Genomic DNA, 13,338 nt, shown 5'->3' with positions numbered 1-13,338 from the left:
CACACACACACACACACACACACACTCCTAAAATATGTGATTCGATTTACTGTACATAAAGTTCAAAAGTAAGCAAAATCAATCTGCAGTGTGAAAAGTAAGGAAAGTAGCACTTATTGGGAAGGTTAGGCAGAAATCAGGCGGAGGCAAGAGCTGGGTTTCTGGGGGTCTATTTAGCGCTGTTTCCTACCTGCATGGTATAATGAGCATATTCAAAGGGTGATAAGTTGCTGGAGAATAGTTATGACTCATATAAACCATATGGTGACAGTCTTAAAGGAAAGACTTACACTGTACCTGCTTTTCCATCAAGGATTCAGGTTTTTAATAGCTGATAAAGCCTCAGAATCCCTGCCTGGCTTGTGAGATCCCTTTCTAGAATTAGAAAAGCCATAATGAACAGTGGCATATAAGGCAGGACAAGGCAGAGACTATGCTGTACAGAGATCACCTGGTCCCAGCTCTTGGGAGCAAGTCCCACAGAATGTGAGAGCTGAGATTGCTGGCCTTCAAAATTGATTACCTCAGGGGCTGGGTGGGCCAGAACATGCAGATGAAGCCTAACCAAAGGGGTTGAAAGGTTAACACTGGGAAGTAATGGTGTTAGGAGATCAGAGCTGTCATTATGAGCTCTCAGAAAGTCACACTACTTCCCTTTATGGCATGCCCTCCTTAAGGAGGGTAGTGGACTTGGGCCAGGCCATGGGGCCATGGCCATGCTTTTCCATGTGTGCAGAGTGGTTGTAGTTTCTCAAAATGACCTGCTGCAAGGTGTGGACTGCTAGACCTCTTTCTCCACTATTGGCCTCTGTGGAAGTGACTTGACTGAATGGAACAAAATAATAAAGGGTGGCTTTGGAAAGAGTGAGTCTAAATAGGATCAGTACTGGTGCAGAGCAACTCGAGGAAGCGTGGGGTGTTTTTACCATAGTGTGATGAGAAGAGATTCTTGAATAAGGTAATGGAAAGGAACATGAAGACGAGTGACTCTCAGGATTCAGAAAAGAGGAAACCAAGTCAGATAGTCAGGGGCAAGTGTGAGGGCTGCAGACTTGTTATGAACTGGTCTTCAGGTCCAAGTTCTTCATTTTTAAACCACACTTGCACCCAGAGAGCTAGCAAGAAGCAAAGCCTCAGATGATTGATTGTCCTTGGACTGGGTATGCAAGGTTGATATTTTGCTAACTGAACTCCAAATATTTGGAGCCATTTGCAGCTATAACATCATGAAAACCAGGTCATGGGCCCTCAATGGATGGATGGATGGATGGATGTTCCACTCCAAGTAAAACTGGTGAATAAGGAGGGCCACACCTATCTTGCAATGAAGAATGGACTTAGAAGCCCTTGCAATGGAGAATGGACTTAAAGAGATAAAATCCAAGTTTCTGAGTCCCCTAAAAACTAGTCAGTAAATTTAGAGGAATTTAGTGCTGCAACTTACCCAGTATGTGCTGAGGGTTAACATTCAATATAGCTTCCCTAGGCATGAGCAGTGTCCACCACCTTTATCTCCAAAGGTTTAGTTACCAAATAGTGCTTCCTTTCCTGGGGGTTGAGAAGCAAAATAAGTTGGGAACTCATTATTGAAATAAAACTCGGCATGGAGATTTTAGGCATTAGAAAGTGTGTGTAGTGATCCATCCCAGATATGTTTCTAGAAATCCAAAAGAAAAGTTGTTTATTTTCAGTAAAATGCTTCCTAAAAGATTGTTATAGGAAAAACTTTACTCAGCAGTTCCTTTGATCCTGCCCCAACATACAAAACAGTATAAATAGATACCTAACTCTATTGCCTGTGCCCACCCTACTCCCAAGCTCAGCGCTTCTTGTTCAAAATATATGGAGTTGTGCTCTGGCAGAGCTGTCTGGGTTGCAACTGATCTCACCTGAAAGGTATGATTTAACGCATGTTGATCTCAAGCATTTTGATTCAATGCCCAAAAGGATATAAAGAAATATTATAGAGAGTCTTCACTCCATGGGAGGAATCTCATTTCCAAGCCAGGCTGAGATCACCAATTGTCAGGACAAAGAGCTGTTTCTGGCATATATATACCCAATGAAGCTAGACTCAAAATATAGACAGCTTTTGACATATTGAAGCATAAATAAAGTAGTAGCTGAGATAATCTCTCTCAGCCCTGGTTTTTTCTGTCCCTGCCAAGATTCCATGCCTACCCAAGGACTGGAGTGTTGTTCACCTCAGGTTAGTTGCTTTTGTCTCCTCTGTCTCTTCAACAGACGGGAGAATAATTGCACCATCTATCGCAGACTGATCATAAATTGAGATGATTTATCAGATGCCCTTAGATTTACCAGAATACAGTACTCTTTCCCATGGGCCTGTGGTTGACACTCTACACCTGTTTGCACTTCAGTTTCCTCATCTGTTAAAACTGGATGCTGGTGACCTGCACCTACCCATGGGGCTATTCTGAGGACAATGAAATTCAAATGATTAAGGTACTTAGCTCAGTGTCTCCCCCATAGCAAGTGCTCCTCCAGAAGTAGTGGGAATGATATAAAACTCATTAGGAATCATTGACCACTGGTTTAAAGTAGAGGGCACTGAGACATTAGAGAGAGCAGGTGTTTAGAATGCGCAAGCTGGGAGAGCATTGGAAAGAATCCTGGCAAGGCAACTGGAAGGTCCCCTAAGGAACGGTACACAGCTACTTCATAGGATCCATTAATGGTGCAAGATTCATTATCGACCCAAGATCCCCAATATACAGGAGCTTCATGGTGGTCCTCAAATCTCTATTGTCACTAAGATTTCTATTTGGAGTGTGCCTCACAAAAAGCAGCAGTAGGTTTAGGAAGCCTTCAAAGGTTGTCCATCAAGTGGTATGCAGTGGGAGATGAAGAACAACCCTCCATCTCTGGAGAAATGGGTAAAAATCTGTTCTTTTTAGGGGCATATTGAATCACACTTAGGCATTGCACATGTCCCAAGATGGCCATCTTTGCCCCTGGATATCTTCCCTTGATTTGCAAAAATAAAATTTAAAGAGAAATTAAAGACATGTGTTTCTGAGAATTTGCACTTATTTCTGAGAATTTTATACTAAATCTATTGTTTTCTAAGACTGTTTGAAGTCTAATAAGACTAATGAGTCCTTTTTTTAATGTCTTTTAAACCCGTTTTTTCTTAGGACATGTAGAAGCTTTGAAAGTTGTTCCAAGGGTAAAAATAATAAATTAATAAGTTGCTCAAAAGTCTCAACCCCCGAAGGTTCAAATTTTACTTAATACTCCAAATGCAAGGGACATGAATTATTACTAGAGTCTATTATCTCCTTTTATGAAGGTTTTACAAAGAGGAGAAAAAAACTATATGAAGGTCAGTAGAGTTCGTTGTGGGCTTTGCTTCATAACCATGCCCCAAACCTAGACTTCTGGAACTTTCTCAGCCAAACTTCCAGAGAAAGTCCTTCTCACCTTCCAGCTTTTCAGCCTGGATTATTTTTGGCTGGTGAATCAGAGCACTCATAAAATGGTTCTTTTGTAGCGCATACAATCTATGTCACATAAAAGGGTTGATATATTATTAAATGCCTGTGGGGTGAAAAGAGAACAATTTGTCTTTTGGGAGTGTGCAAAGGAGCCAACCCACAGCACCCCTTGAACTCTCTAGGTTGTCATCTGATGACCTCTGGTGGTGAAATTTTTCCCAGCATGCATGAGTCCATGCATCTGAGCCAAACTATCCCATGCTACATTTTCCCACATTCCCTGTCTCTTGTTTTGTCATTCACATTATGCAAGGAGCAAGAATCAGTTGCAAACACCCAGAACAAAGTAATGCACGTGCCTCACCAGGCTGTCATTTCACAAAAGTTGCTTGGTGCCTTCTCTTTCAGGGATTCTCTGATTCATTTCCTATAGCAAGGAAAAGAAGCCGACATGAAGGGGCGTGGGACTCCCACAGTGGTTTTCATCCTACTTTTTCTCAGCATCAGACTTCTGAATGGTGAGTAAGGGTGGTCCTGTTCGCTTTTGCTGTCTGAAATTTTATCAAGTGGGGGGGAAAAGTCATTGAGGGCTTGCAAAGCAGTTAGGAAAAATGAAAATGCTCTTGTCATATGTTTGTCACAGAGCTAGCAGTTGGCCGCACCTGGACTGGAACTCAGGTGCTGCCATCCTCAGAGAGGTTTCTCCACAACCCCAAGATGAGAACCGAAAGCAGAAAGCACAAGGACAAGATTTTGCACTAGTTTTGTTCATTAATTGCTAAAGAAATATTTATTGGTACAATTTAGATATACATAATGATCACATTCATCATAGAGATCTTGTACCTGGACGTGATATATCTTGGCTCCTCGTTTTTTTAATGCTGCGTTTTTGCCATGACTCCAGAGCACATTATCTTGCAGGAATCTTCCTGGGAGATAAGCAATATCACAAATATTGCCAAAGTACTCCAGGCCCACATGGAGAGTTCCCAGTGGGGCCCGTGAGCCAGAGTGTAGCTCAGATCTGATGGACACCATCGGCCTGGTATCCTAGGCTGCACACTGTGCTCCATGCCATATCATTCCAGTATTCTGCTTTCTGGCCGGCTTGCCTAGAGACCCCACTTCCATCCTGGTCCATTCCTGAAGCCCTGGTACTTCATTAGAAGTTCTGCCCTATGATCTTGTGTGTGGATGGGGAACAAAGGTAGAAGAAAGCAGGAAAGACCCCCTGAGCCACTGGGGCAAACCTGAGAGATCATTTGTCTCCTCCTGACTTCTCGACTAAATGTTGAATCTCAGAGATTTTCCTTCTTCCTTCGCAAGAAGGAAAAGCAGCTAGAGTTACACAGTTACACTTGGCCTCTCTGGCCCAGCAGTACCAGGGCAAACTCCCAGGGCTATTCTGCTTCTCTCTGGACCTAACAGCCAACAAACCCAGTGTGCTGAGAGCCCTGGGGAGCAGACAACTAAGAGCTTTATCCCTTTGGCATATTTTTCACATCACTGTATGCAGATGTTACAGTCTTGGAGCAGATACTGCTCTTACATAATCTTACTAGTTACAACTCAGAAGGAACCTGACCTCCCTCTTACCATACCTCTTGCTTCACAAAGAACCATAGAATTATAAGAAATCCCTTTGCCATCTCACCTCAAAACAAATTCTGAGAAAAGAGGAAGAAATATCAGAAAAAAAAGAATAAAAACCAACTTTCACAAATGGCAACAAGAAGGAGGGGGAGATGGGCAGTAGGACAAGGTCATCAAGTCACAGCTAAATGTAATCAAGAGAAAGGGAAGAAAAGGAGGAGGTGGGGAAGAAGGGGAAGAAGCAGCTGAGAGTCACCCAGATAAAGGAGGCAACAGTGATACAATGAACGGTGCTGGGAATTTAGCTCAGTGGCAAAGCGCCTTCCTGGCAAAAGCAAGGTCGTGAGTTCAATTCCTGGTACCGGAAGAAAAACAAAAACAAAAACAAAAACAGTGATACAATGAACAAACAAAAGGTCAAGACACAACCTCTATGTAGAACATATAAAGAAATGAAAAAATCAGCCCCCCTCAAACTCAGAGATGCAATCCAGAAATGGGCATCTGGGATGAGTACACACTGCTCACATGAAGAAATACAAACTGCAAATAAATACATGAAAAAATGTTTGACATCATTAGTCATTCGAGAAACGCAAAGTAAAACAGCCCTGAGATTCCATCTCACCCCAGAAAAAATGGTTATCATCAAGAAATCAACCCATAACAAATGCTGGAGGGGCTGTGGGGAAAAAGAAATCCTCCACTGCTGATGGGAGTGTAGACTGGTGCAACCACTGTGGAAATCAATGTGGAGATTCCTCAAAACCTAAGATTAGAGGTCGTATTCCACCCAGCTATTTCCCTTCTGGGTATCTTCCCAGAAAAGTTAAAAACATGATGCCACAGTGATACATGCACACCTGTGTTTATAACAGCACAATTTGGAATAGCTAAATCTTGGAAACAACCCAAATGCTCATCAACTGAGGAATGGATAAAAAAGATATGGTATTTTTACACAATGGAGTATTACTCAGCCATAAAAAAGGATAAACTTCAGACTTTTATAGGTAAATAAATGCTATTGAGACTATACTCTAAAATGAAATAAAACAGACTCACATGTGTAAACATCATATTATCTCCCTGGTATGATAAACTGAAAGAGTAAATAAGTTCTAAAATGTACAATAGATATTGTGAAATCAGAAGAAATTGTCAAAAAGGAAAAAGGAATTAGGATGGGTGAAAGAGGAAAGACAGCAGTGAAAAGGGAAAAAATGAAAATCAGTTATACTATTTGTGTCCCTTAGTTCATTAAGAAGGAAAGCTTGTGGTAATATTGATTGGAAAAAATTTTATGCCAATTCATGTACCCTGAGCAACTATTTTAAAGATAACAAAGTATACTGTATTAACTATTGTTATTCTCCTATTATTTTGTTATGAAACTGCTTTGATTTTTTTCATAGAATAAAATAAAATTAAATTAAATTAAGTTAAATTAAATTAAAAAGGTCAAAACAGAGTACAGTTGGAAACAGCAGAAAAATGGAATTTTGTGACTGCAGATATACCAGAGGGCATTTGTATTGGCAAAGCACAGGTTGCCTGTAGCTGGTGAAAATTCTTTGTATAGTCATCTTTACACTGTGGGAAGGTATCTGCTGTGGGATTCTTCAGTCTGCATATAGCCATCTTGTTCCCAGGTTCACTTTTAATTGAATTTCAGTCAATTATTAGTCCTCACATCACATGTTGGTATCTCCATCTCAAAATATGAACACACACCACTACCCACAAGCAATCTCTCTCTCTCTCTCTCTCTCTCTCTCTCTCTCTCTCTCTCTCTCTCTCTCTCTCCTCCTTCCCTCCTCTATCTATCTCTATCTCTCTCTCTGTATCTATTTCTGTCATCTCTCTCCTACCAACACCTATATAGCCCAGGGAACAGAGTTACCAGAAGCTGACACTTCGGCATTTCTGACCACTCTTCTCCTAGATCTACTCCCTCCAAAGCCTCATTCATCACCGGGCTGGGTGCCATCATCAGTTTGTGTATACTATCAGTAGAATACTCAATGGTGGAATAGACCCTATTGTTGACTCCAGTGGCTGTGGCTTTTTTTTTAGGAGAGTCGCCTCCTGGAAAACCTGTCATCATTAAATGTCGTTCTCCTGACAAGGAAACGTTCACATGCTGGTGGAGGCCGGGAAGCAGTGGAGGACTTCCCACCAATTACACACTGACTTACCACAAGGAAAGGTAAACAATTTTCTCTCCTACCATATCCCCAAGAGTGTCCACCAGGCCCAAGTAGCATTGGTTCTGATTTATAATTGCCATACTCCCCTGGATTTACATCAGTCAGGCTCATACCACCGGGGAAAAAGAGTCTAATATGTCTGCCCACCTTGTTCTATTGAAGTTCTTTACAAACTTAAATCTACATAAACCCATCAGCCAGAGCAGCAATACAAGATCAGTAGTGCTTCAAATTGCCTGTCACAAGCTCAGGTGGTGACCCAACACCCCATCTAAGTATTTCCTAAATGGTAATTAATCTCAGATACTTATCTATTACCTGGTGCCATTTATAATTTCTTCTTGGTAAATATGTTACTTTTGCAATATGATTATGTAAATTTGCACCATAAATCCTTGACCATATTGTACATGATGTTTTCAAATTTGTTTCATGTCCAAGAAAATAAACAATATGTAACAAAAAGATGGTGAGAATTTTTCTTTAGTAAACTGCTGATCCAGGATCAAGGTCTCCTGGAGGGTATATTTAGATACAATGTTGTCACAAGGGCTGAAGAAGATCATCTGTGACTGAAATTGTTGTTAAACTCACAATAAGACCCTCCTGGAAATCTTGGGGGAGCTGTGTCTTACCTCCAAAAATAAAATATGTATCTCTAGTGGAGACATCTGGTCCACTTTCCAGTGACTACACTTGGTTGTACACAAAGCTGTCCTTCCACCCAGAACCCAAAAGCATGTCATGTAGACACTTTTTAGAAATTCTAACTGGTAAGCAAAATCGAATAAGCCTCTGCTCCTTAAATGTGAGAAATCTAGTGAGCTTCTTTAGGCTGAACTCTCTGCTTTCAAAATCACTTCACTCTGCTGCTGACTTAGTACCCCTCGAAGTATATTGACATTAGTTTTGATCCTTCTGAATCTTTTTGCAAGTCTAATTTAACATGTATGTGCAATAGTGCTGCCCAGTCAGAAAGTCCCAGTTTCCTGAAGTGACCCCGTTACAGTGTATGGCAGTGCCTTGGCCATTGACAGTGCAAAGATTTACTGGCAGGAGAGCTCAAAAAAGTACCAGGAGAAGGGAAGGATCGATGAAAGGCAGAGAAACTGAGTCTGAAAGAACTCTTTTTACTCTACTCTCTCCCTCACTCCATACTGATGTGGGCAGAGCACAGGGACTTAGTTTTCTGCCCTGGTTCTTGCACGTGGAACATCTGATTTCCGAAAGCTGGTGATATTGATCTATTAAGAAAAAAATAAGACTGGTTATTATTTTATTTACTCCTGATATTTTACTCTTTACAGAGAAAATATCACCTATGAATGTCCAGACTACAATACCAGCGGTCCCAACTCCTGTTACTTTAGTAAGAAGTACACCAGCATATGGTCAATGTATGTCATCAAAGTAAATGCTATTAACAAGATGGGAAGCAGTTCCTCTGATGCACTTCGTGTGGATGTGGCTTACATAGGTAAGAGGAAAAGCAGTGGGTAGAGGATTTGTTATTCCATAATTTCTTACCCAAACTCAGCTTTACCCAACTCTTCTTGGCTTACAGATAGATTCCCCAATATAGAAATGAGATTATTCACAACATCTTGTCAAGTAGTATTTCTAATTAACTTTGGTGTTGTGTTATTCATGAGAATAAGTTTGACACTGGAGACTTTTGTGTTCTTGTGCTTTCCCTTGACCCTAATTCCCATCCTATTGTATGCAGCATAAATGTTCTATGTATGTTTTCTGCCTTCACACTGCATGTGATGCCCCCATCTTACATGGAAAACTGAGATTTCTTTTCATTCTCCTTCTGGAATACTGAGCTATTTCATGAAGAAGCAGCTCTTAGAAGAAGTTTACCTGGTTCTGCCTCTACAGAAATTGCTCCGATTGCTTTTCCCGAAACTCAATTATTAAGACACGTATACTTCTGAACAACCGAAATTATTATTTTACAAATAAAAAGTTGGGTAACAAATAGTGTTACTCGAGCATCAGACTAAAGACCAAGATCACTGATACAGTGTTTAGAGAAGCCATTAGCCAAATAGGACAAACAGCCTGAGAGATGTTCCTTGCTTTGCATAATCAACATTAAGCTTCAGGGCAACTGGGCATAATTACAGTGGCTTCTGCAGTTAGCAGGGACATGAAATGAATCCTAAGACAAGAGATGGCTTGTCCAGGTCTGGGTTCATTCTTATCTTGGATAATAATCTGTGAAGCTGACTAAGTTCAAGATTATCCAAGTCTTTTTGATTTACCTAATTCTACCTGACAAGGAAAATTAGGCTGGGACCCTCCAGTATCCACTTCTGTATCATCTTACTGGCAAGAGTGGTACAATCCTTAAACACTAGAAAAGCTTCCACTACCAACTGGTTCAGACTTGAATATTTTATCCTCCAGCAAATCATTGATTCCAATAAACTGGTGTGGAGACTGAATCTGATCTTATTTTAAGAAAAACAGAAAAGCAATTCCACTGACAAACAGGAATAAAATGAATTTTGACTGTATAAATTCACTTGAAGTAAGATGTCTTTAAGATTATAAGCCATTTTGTAGGCTCTTTCTTAAATTCCTTGCCCTCAAATGTCGTATTTGAGTATAAAACAGTGAAAACAAGAGAGGTTCTGAAGTGAGTGACTGTTACAATTAATGTGATCCACAAAATAATGGACTCAGTAAAGGAAAATAAGGATGTCTTAAAGATGAAATTGAGATGAGTGTATCAAATTTGCATCAGTTCTAGAAAACAAATTCTCCACTGTGTTGGACCAGAATATGTGTTGGGTCATATTTTTCAAAATAATAGAAGAAATGCTCCTAGAACAATCCTATAAAGCTGCATCACGAACATTCACTTCAAAGTTGTTTTTCACAACAGTACATTTTCCATCGGTTTGATTCTCATCCAATAATAACTTGCAGTACAGGTGACACCTGTATGTCACTGGCAAGTAAAGGCTCAGAAACTGATTTGTTTGTTATTGTTATTGTTAGGTAATATTTAGCTAAGGTGAATACTCTAAAATGGCGATTTCTGCTTGGGGGCGATTTTGCCTCCCATAGGTTATTTGACAGTGTCTATAAATGTGTTTTGAATGTTGAAATTTAAAAAGGGTAGGAGTGTTACTGACTTCTGATAGTGAGAAGCTGGAGCTGCTGCTGTGCACCCTGCCGTGTATAGGACAGTTCCTCCACAATGAAGGATTATCCAGTCCCAAACATCAGTATTTCTGAGGTCTAAATTTTGCCATAAAGGATTCATTCTAGACATCTTACTTAGACTTTTGCACATGATTTTTTTATTAAAGGCATTGCTGAGTATGTGTATAACTTAAAATGTCTATGAATTAGCTGGATGTTTGTTTAGTAAGTATGTATAAAATAATATCTTGTGTTTACTCAGTAACACAGAAGCCCTGAGATTCATGCAAATTTTTCTGAAGTTCATTTTTGAAACAAATGTAGTCCACAATGCCAAGGGCAGTGTAGTTATATACACTCTTTCCGCACCTGGCATTAGACCATCGTGGGAGGTAATGAATGAACAGAGAAAATGTTATTAACTAGCAGGGGCAGGATGAGGATAAGCCAAGTCATCATCCTAAGCACTTCGCCATGAGGGAGGTGTTCCCAGGGCCCAAACTTACAGGAATCTGAGTCGTGCCTCCTGCATCTTTCAAAATTGTGGTAAAATACACATAACAAAAATCACCATTTTAAAGTGTGCAACTTGGTGTGTTTAGTTCATTAATAATATTTTACAATCATTATCTAATTCCAGCTCTCAACTGAAGGAAATGTTATTTAAAATTATTTCCCTATAAGCCTATCAACTTAAATGGAAACTTCATATCCACTAAACAATTGCTACCTATTCCTGCCTCTCCCAGCTCCTGGTGATGTTAATCTGTTTTCTATTTCCAGAGCTTTGCCTAACCTGGATATTCCATATATATGGGATCATGCAATATGTGACTGTAGGCACATTTGTTTATCCATTCATCCATGGGTGAATATTTGAGTTTTTCCACCTTTGGGTTATTATAAATAGTGTTGCTATGGACATTGATACACAGGTTTTTCCTTGAACATTTGTTTTCAGTTTTTAGATAGATATATAGATAGATAGATATAGATATAGACATAGATATAGATATATAGGTATATATCAGAACAATGCGCAATATGGCATTTCTGTTAAAATTTTAAAGGAACTTTCAGGTTGTTTCCCACAGCAACTACACCAGTTCACATTCCCATTAGCAATGTATGAGGCTTCCAATTTCTCCATATCCTCATCAACACATGTTATTTTTCACTTATTTTTAAATTCTAAACCGGGCATGGGGCACACTCCTCTAACCACAGTCCTCAGGAGGCTGAGGCAGGAGGACCGTTGTGAGTTTGAGGCCAGCCTGGGCTATAAAGTGAACTCAAGGCCAGCCTGAACTGCATAGCAAGACCCTGTCTCAAAAAGACAACAAGGAAATTCTAGCCTTCTTAGCAGGTGTAAAATGGCAGCTAATTGTGCTCTTGATTTTTGTTTCCCAGATTTATGGCATTGAGCTTCTTTTTATTAGCTTTTGGCCATTTTGTGCCTCAAATTTGTCAATCTCTGCACCTCACTTTCCTCAACTTAATCCCAAGGAGAGCTGCCTCTAGATAGTATTGTTCCACAGGGTTCAAATATCATTTTTTACCAAATATGTGCTCTTAGACGACTAAGCCAATTTCTTCCCTGTATAATGGGTACACTAATAGAATGTTATGATGTTGCTGGAGGGATTAAATTAAATGATGCAGGGATGGTGTTTTACGTAGGCATGTGGCAAGCACGCATCTTGCTATTAAGAATTCAGTAAACATTTGTTGAATGAGTGGATGGGCCACAAGGTGATTAGAAGGTCCTTAAAGGGATCGGCACAAAAAGCCCAACTTCAAGATACATTTTAGGAATGCAATATCTGGAAGAATGGACTGTACTTACCCTTGGGAGTATTATGTTTATTAGATGTGAAATGTAGTTGATGAACCAAAGACGAAAACTGTAAACTTCTGCCTACAAGGTTGTAAATATGCGTAGCTGGTTCACAATTATGTGAATGTTCAAGGAGAGTATAAACTATTTTAAAACCCTTCCCCTGTACTCAGAATCCCTTAATCCCTGAGGAAACGCAGCTATTTTATTTTTTTTAAAATTTTTTTAATTTTAAAAATAAAAGGAGGAAAACATTAACAGACAGACAACATTTTACAAAATAGCAAAAGAACAGCACAGACAGTACGGAGTTACAAACAAAGTGATAAGGAATTAACAATGCTTGTTGTATTACATATTGATATCTTCAAAGTGGTTTCTCATGAAAACAGATATAGACATGCAATGCTTATTAACCAAGGACTCACTGACAGTTTCTTTCAGCAAAGAAATACAAGACAGTAAAACAGCCATGTTAACTATCCTGCATATACGTACATACAAAATTTCTCCTTCTTTCCCTTCTCTTTTCCCACATCCCAGTTTTCCTTTACCTTTGAGTGCTTTCCTATCATTTCACGATGTCTATCATACCTCCTAGTTTAAATTAACTCTTTCAGATTTTACAGTAGTGAAACATTGCGGTGCTTGCACATGTATGTTTGATTTATTTCACTTATGAGTATGGTCTCTAGTTGTGACCATTTACTCATAAAAGCCTCGAGTTTATCTTTCTCTATAGCTGAGTAATACTCCATTATATAAAAGTACCACAATTTTCTTATCCAATCCTTGGTGGATGGACATTTGGGTTGCTTCCACATTTTAGCAATTGCAAATTGTGCTGCTATGAACATAGGTGCACATATATCGCTGCGATATGATGTTTTTAGATCTGGGAAAATACCCAGCAGAGGGATAGCTGGGTTGAATGGGACCTCTAAACCTAGTTTTCTGAGGAATCTCCAAACAGATTTCCACAGTGGTTTCACGAGTCTGCATTTCCCACCACCAGTGGAGAAGGGTTCCTATTTCTCCACAGCCTCGCCAGCATTTGTTATTGGTTGATTTCTTAATG

The 13,338-nt window shown here is 39.7% G+C and overlaps 1 protein-coding gene across 4 annotated transcripts in view; it reads left to right on the top strand.

Moving 5' to 3' along the window:
• Prlr (prolactin receptor) overlaps positions 1–13,338 on the top strand; it is a 165,283-nt gene that overhangs the window by 129,820 nt on the left and 22,125 nt on the right. For all 4 annotated transcript variants that reach the window (XM_005386193.2, XM_005386194.2, XM_013515018.1 and 1 more), the window contains exons 2-4: positions 3,867–3,976; positions 7,131–7,263; positions 8,572–8,741. In XM_005386193.2, the coding sequence (XP_005386250.1) occupies positions 3,910–3,976; positions 7,131–7,263; positions 8,572–8,741 (370 nt within the window). In that variant the 5' untranslated portion in view covers positions 3,867–3,909. The remainder of the gene's footprint in view (positions 1–3,866; positions 3,977–7,130; positions 7,264–8,571; positions 8,742–13,338) is intronic.

Source organism: Chinchilla lanigera, unplaced genomic scaffold (genome assembly GCF_000276665.1).
Source record: "Chinchilla lanigera isolate Chin_1 unplaced genomic scaffold, ChiLan1.0 scaffold00025, whole genome shotgun sequence".
NCBI classification, from domain to species: Eukaryota; Metazoa; Chordata; class Mammalia; order Rodentia; family Chinchillidae; genus Chinchilla; species Chinchilla lanigera.
The sequence above is the reverse complement of the archived record's forward strand: the minus strand, read 5'-3'. Positions and strand labels throughout refer to the sequence as shown.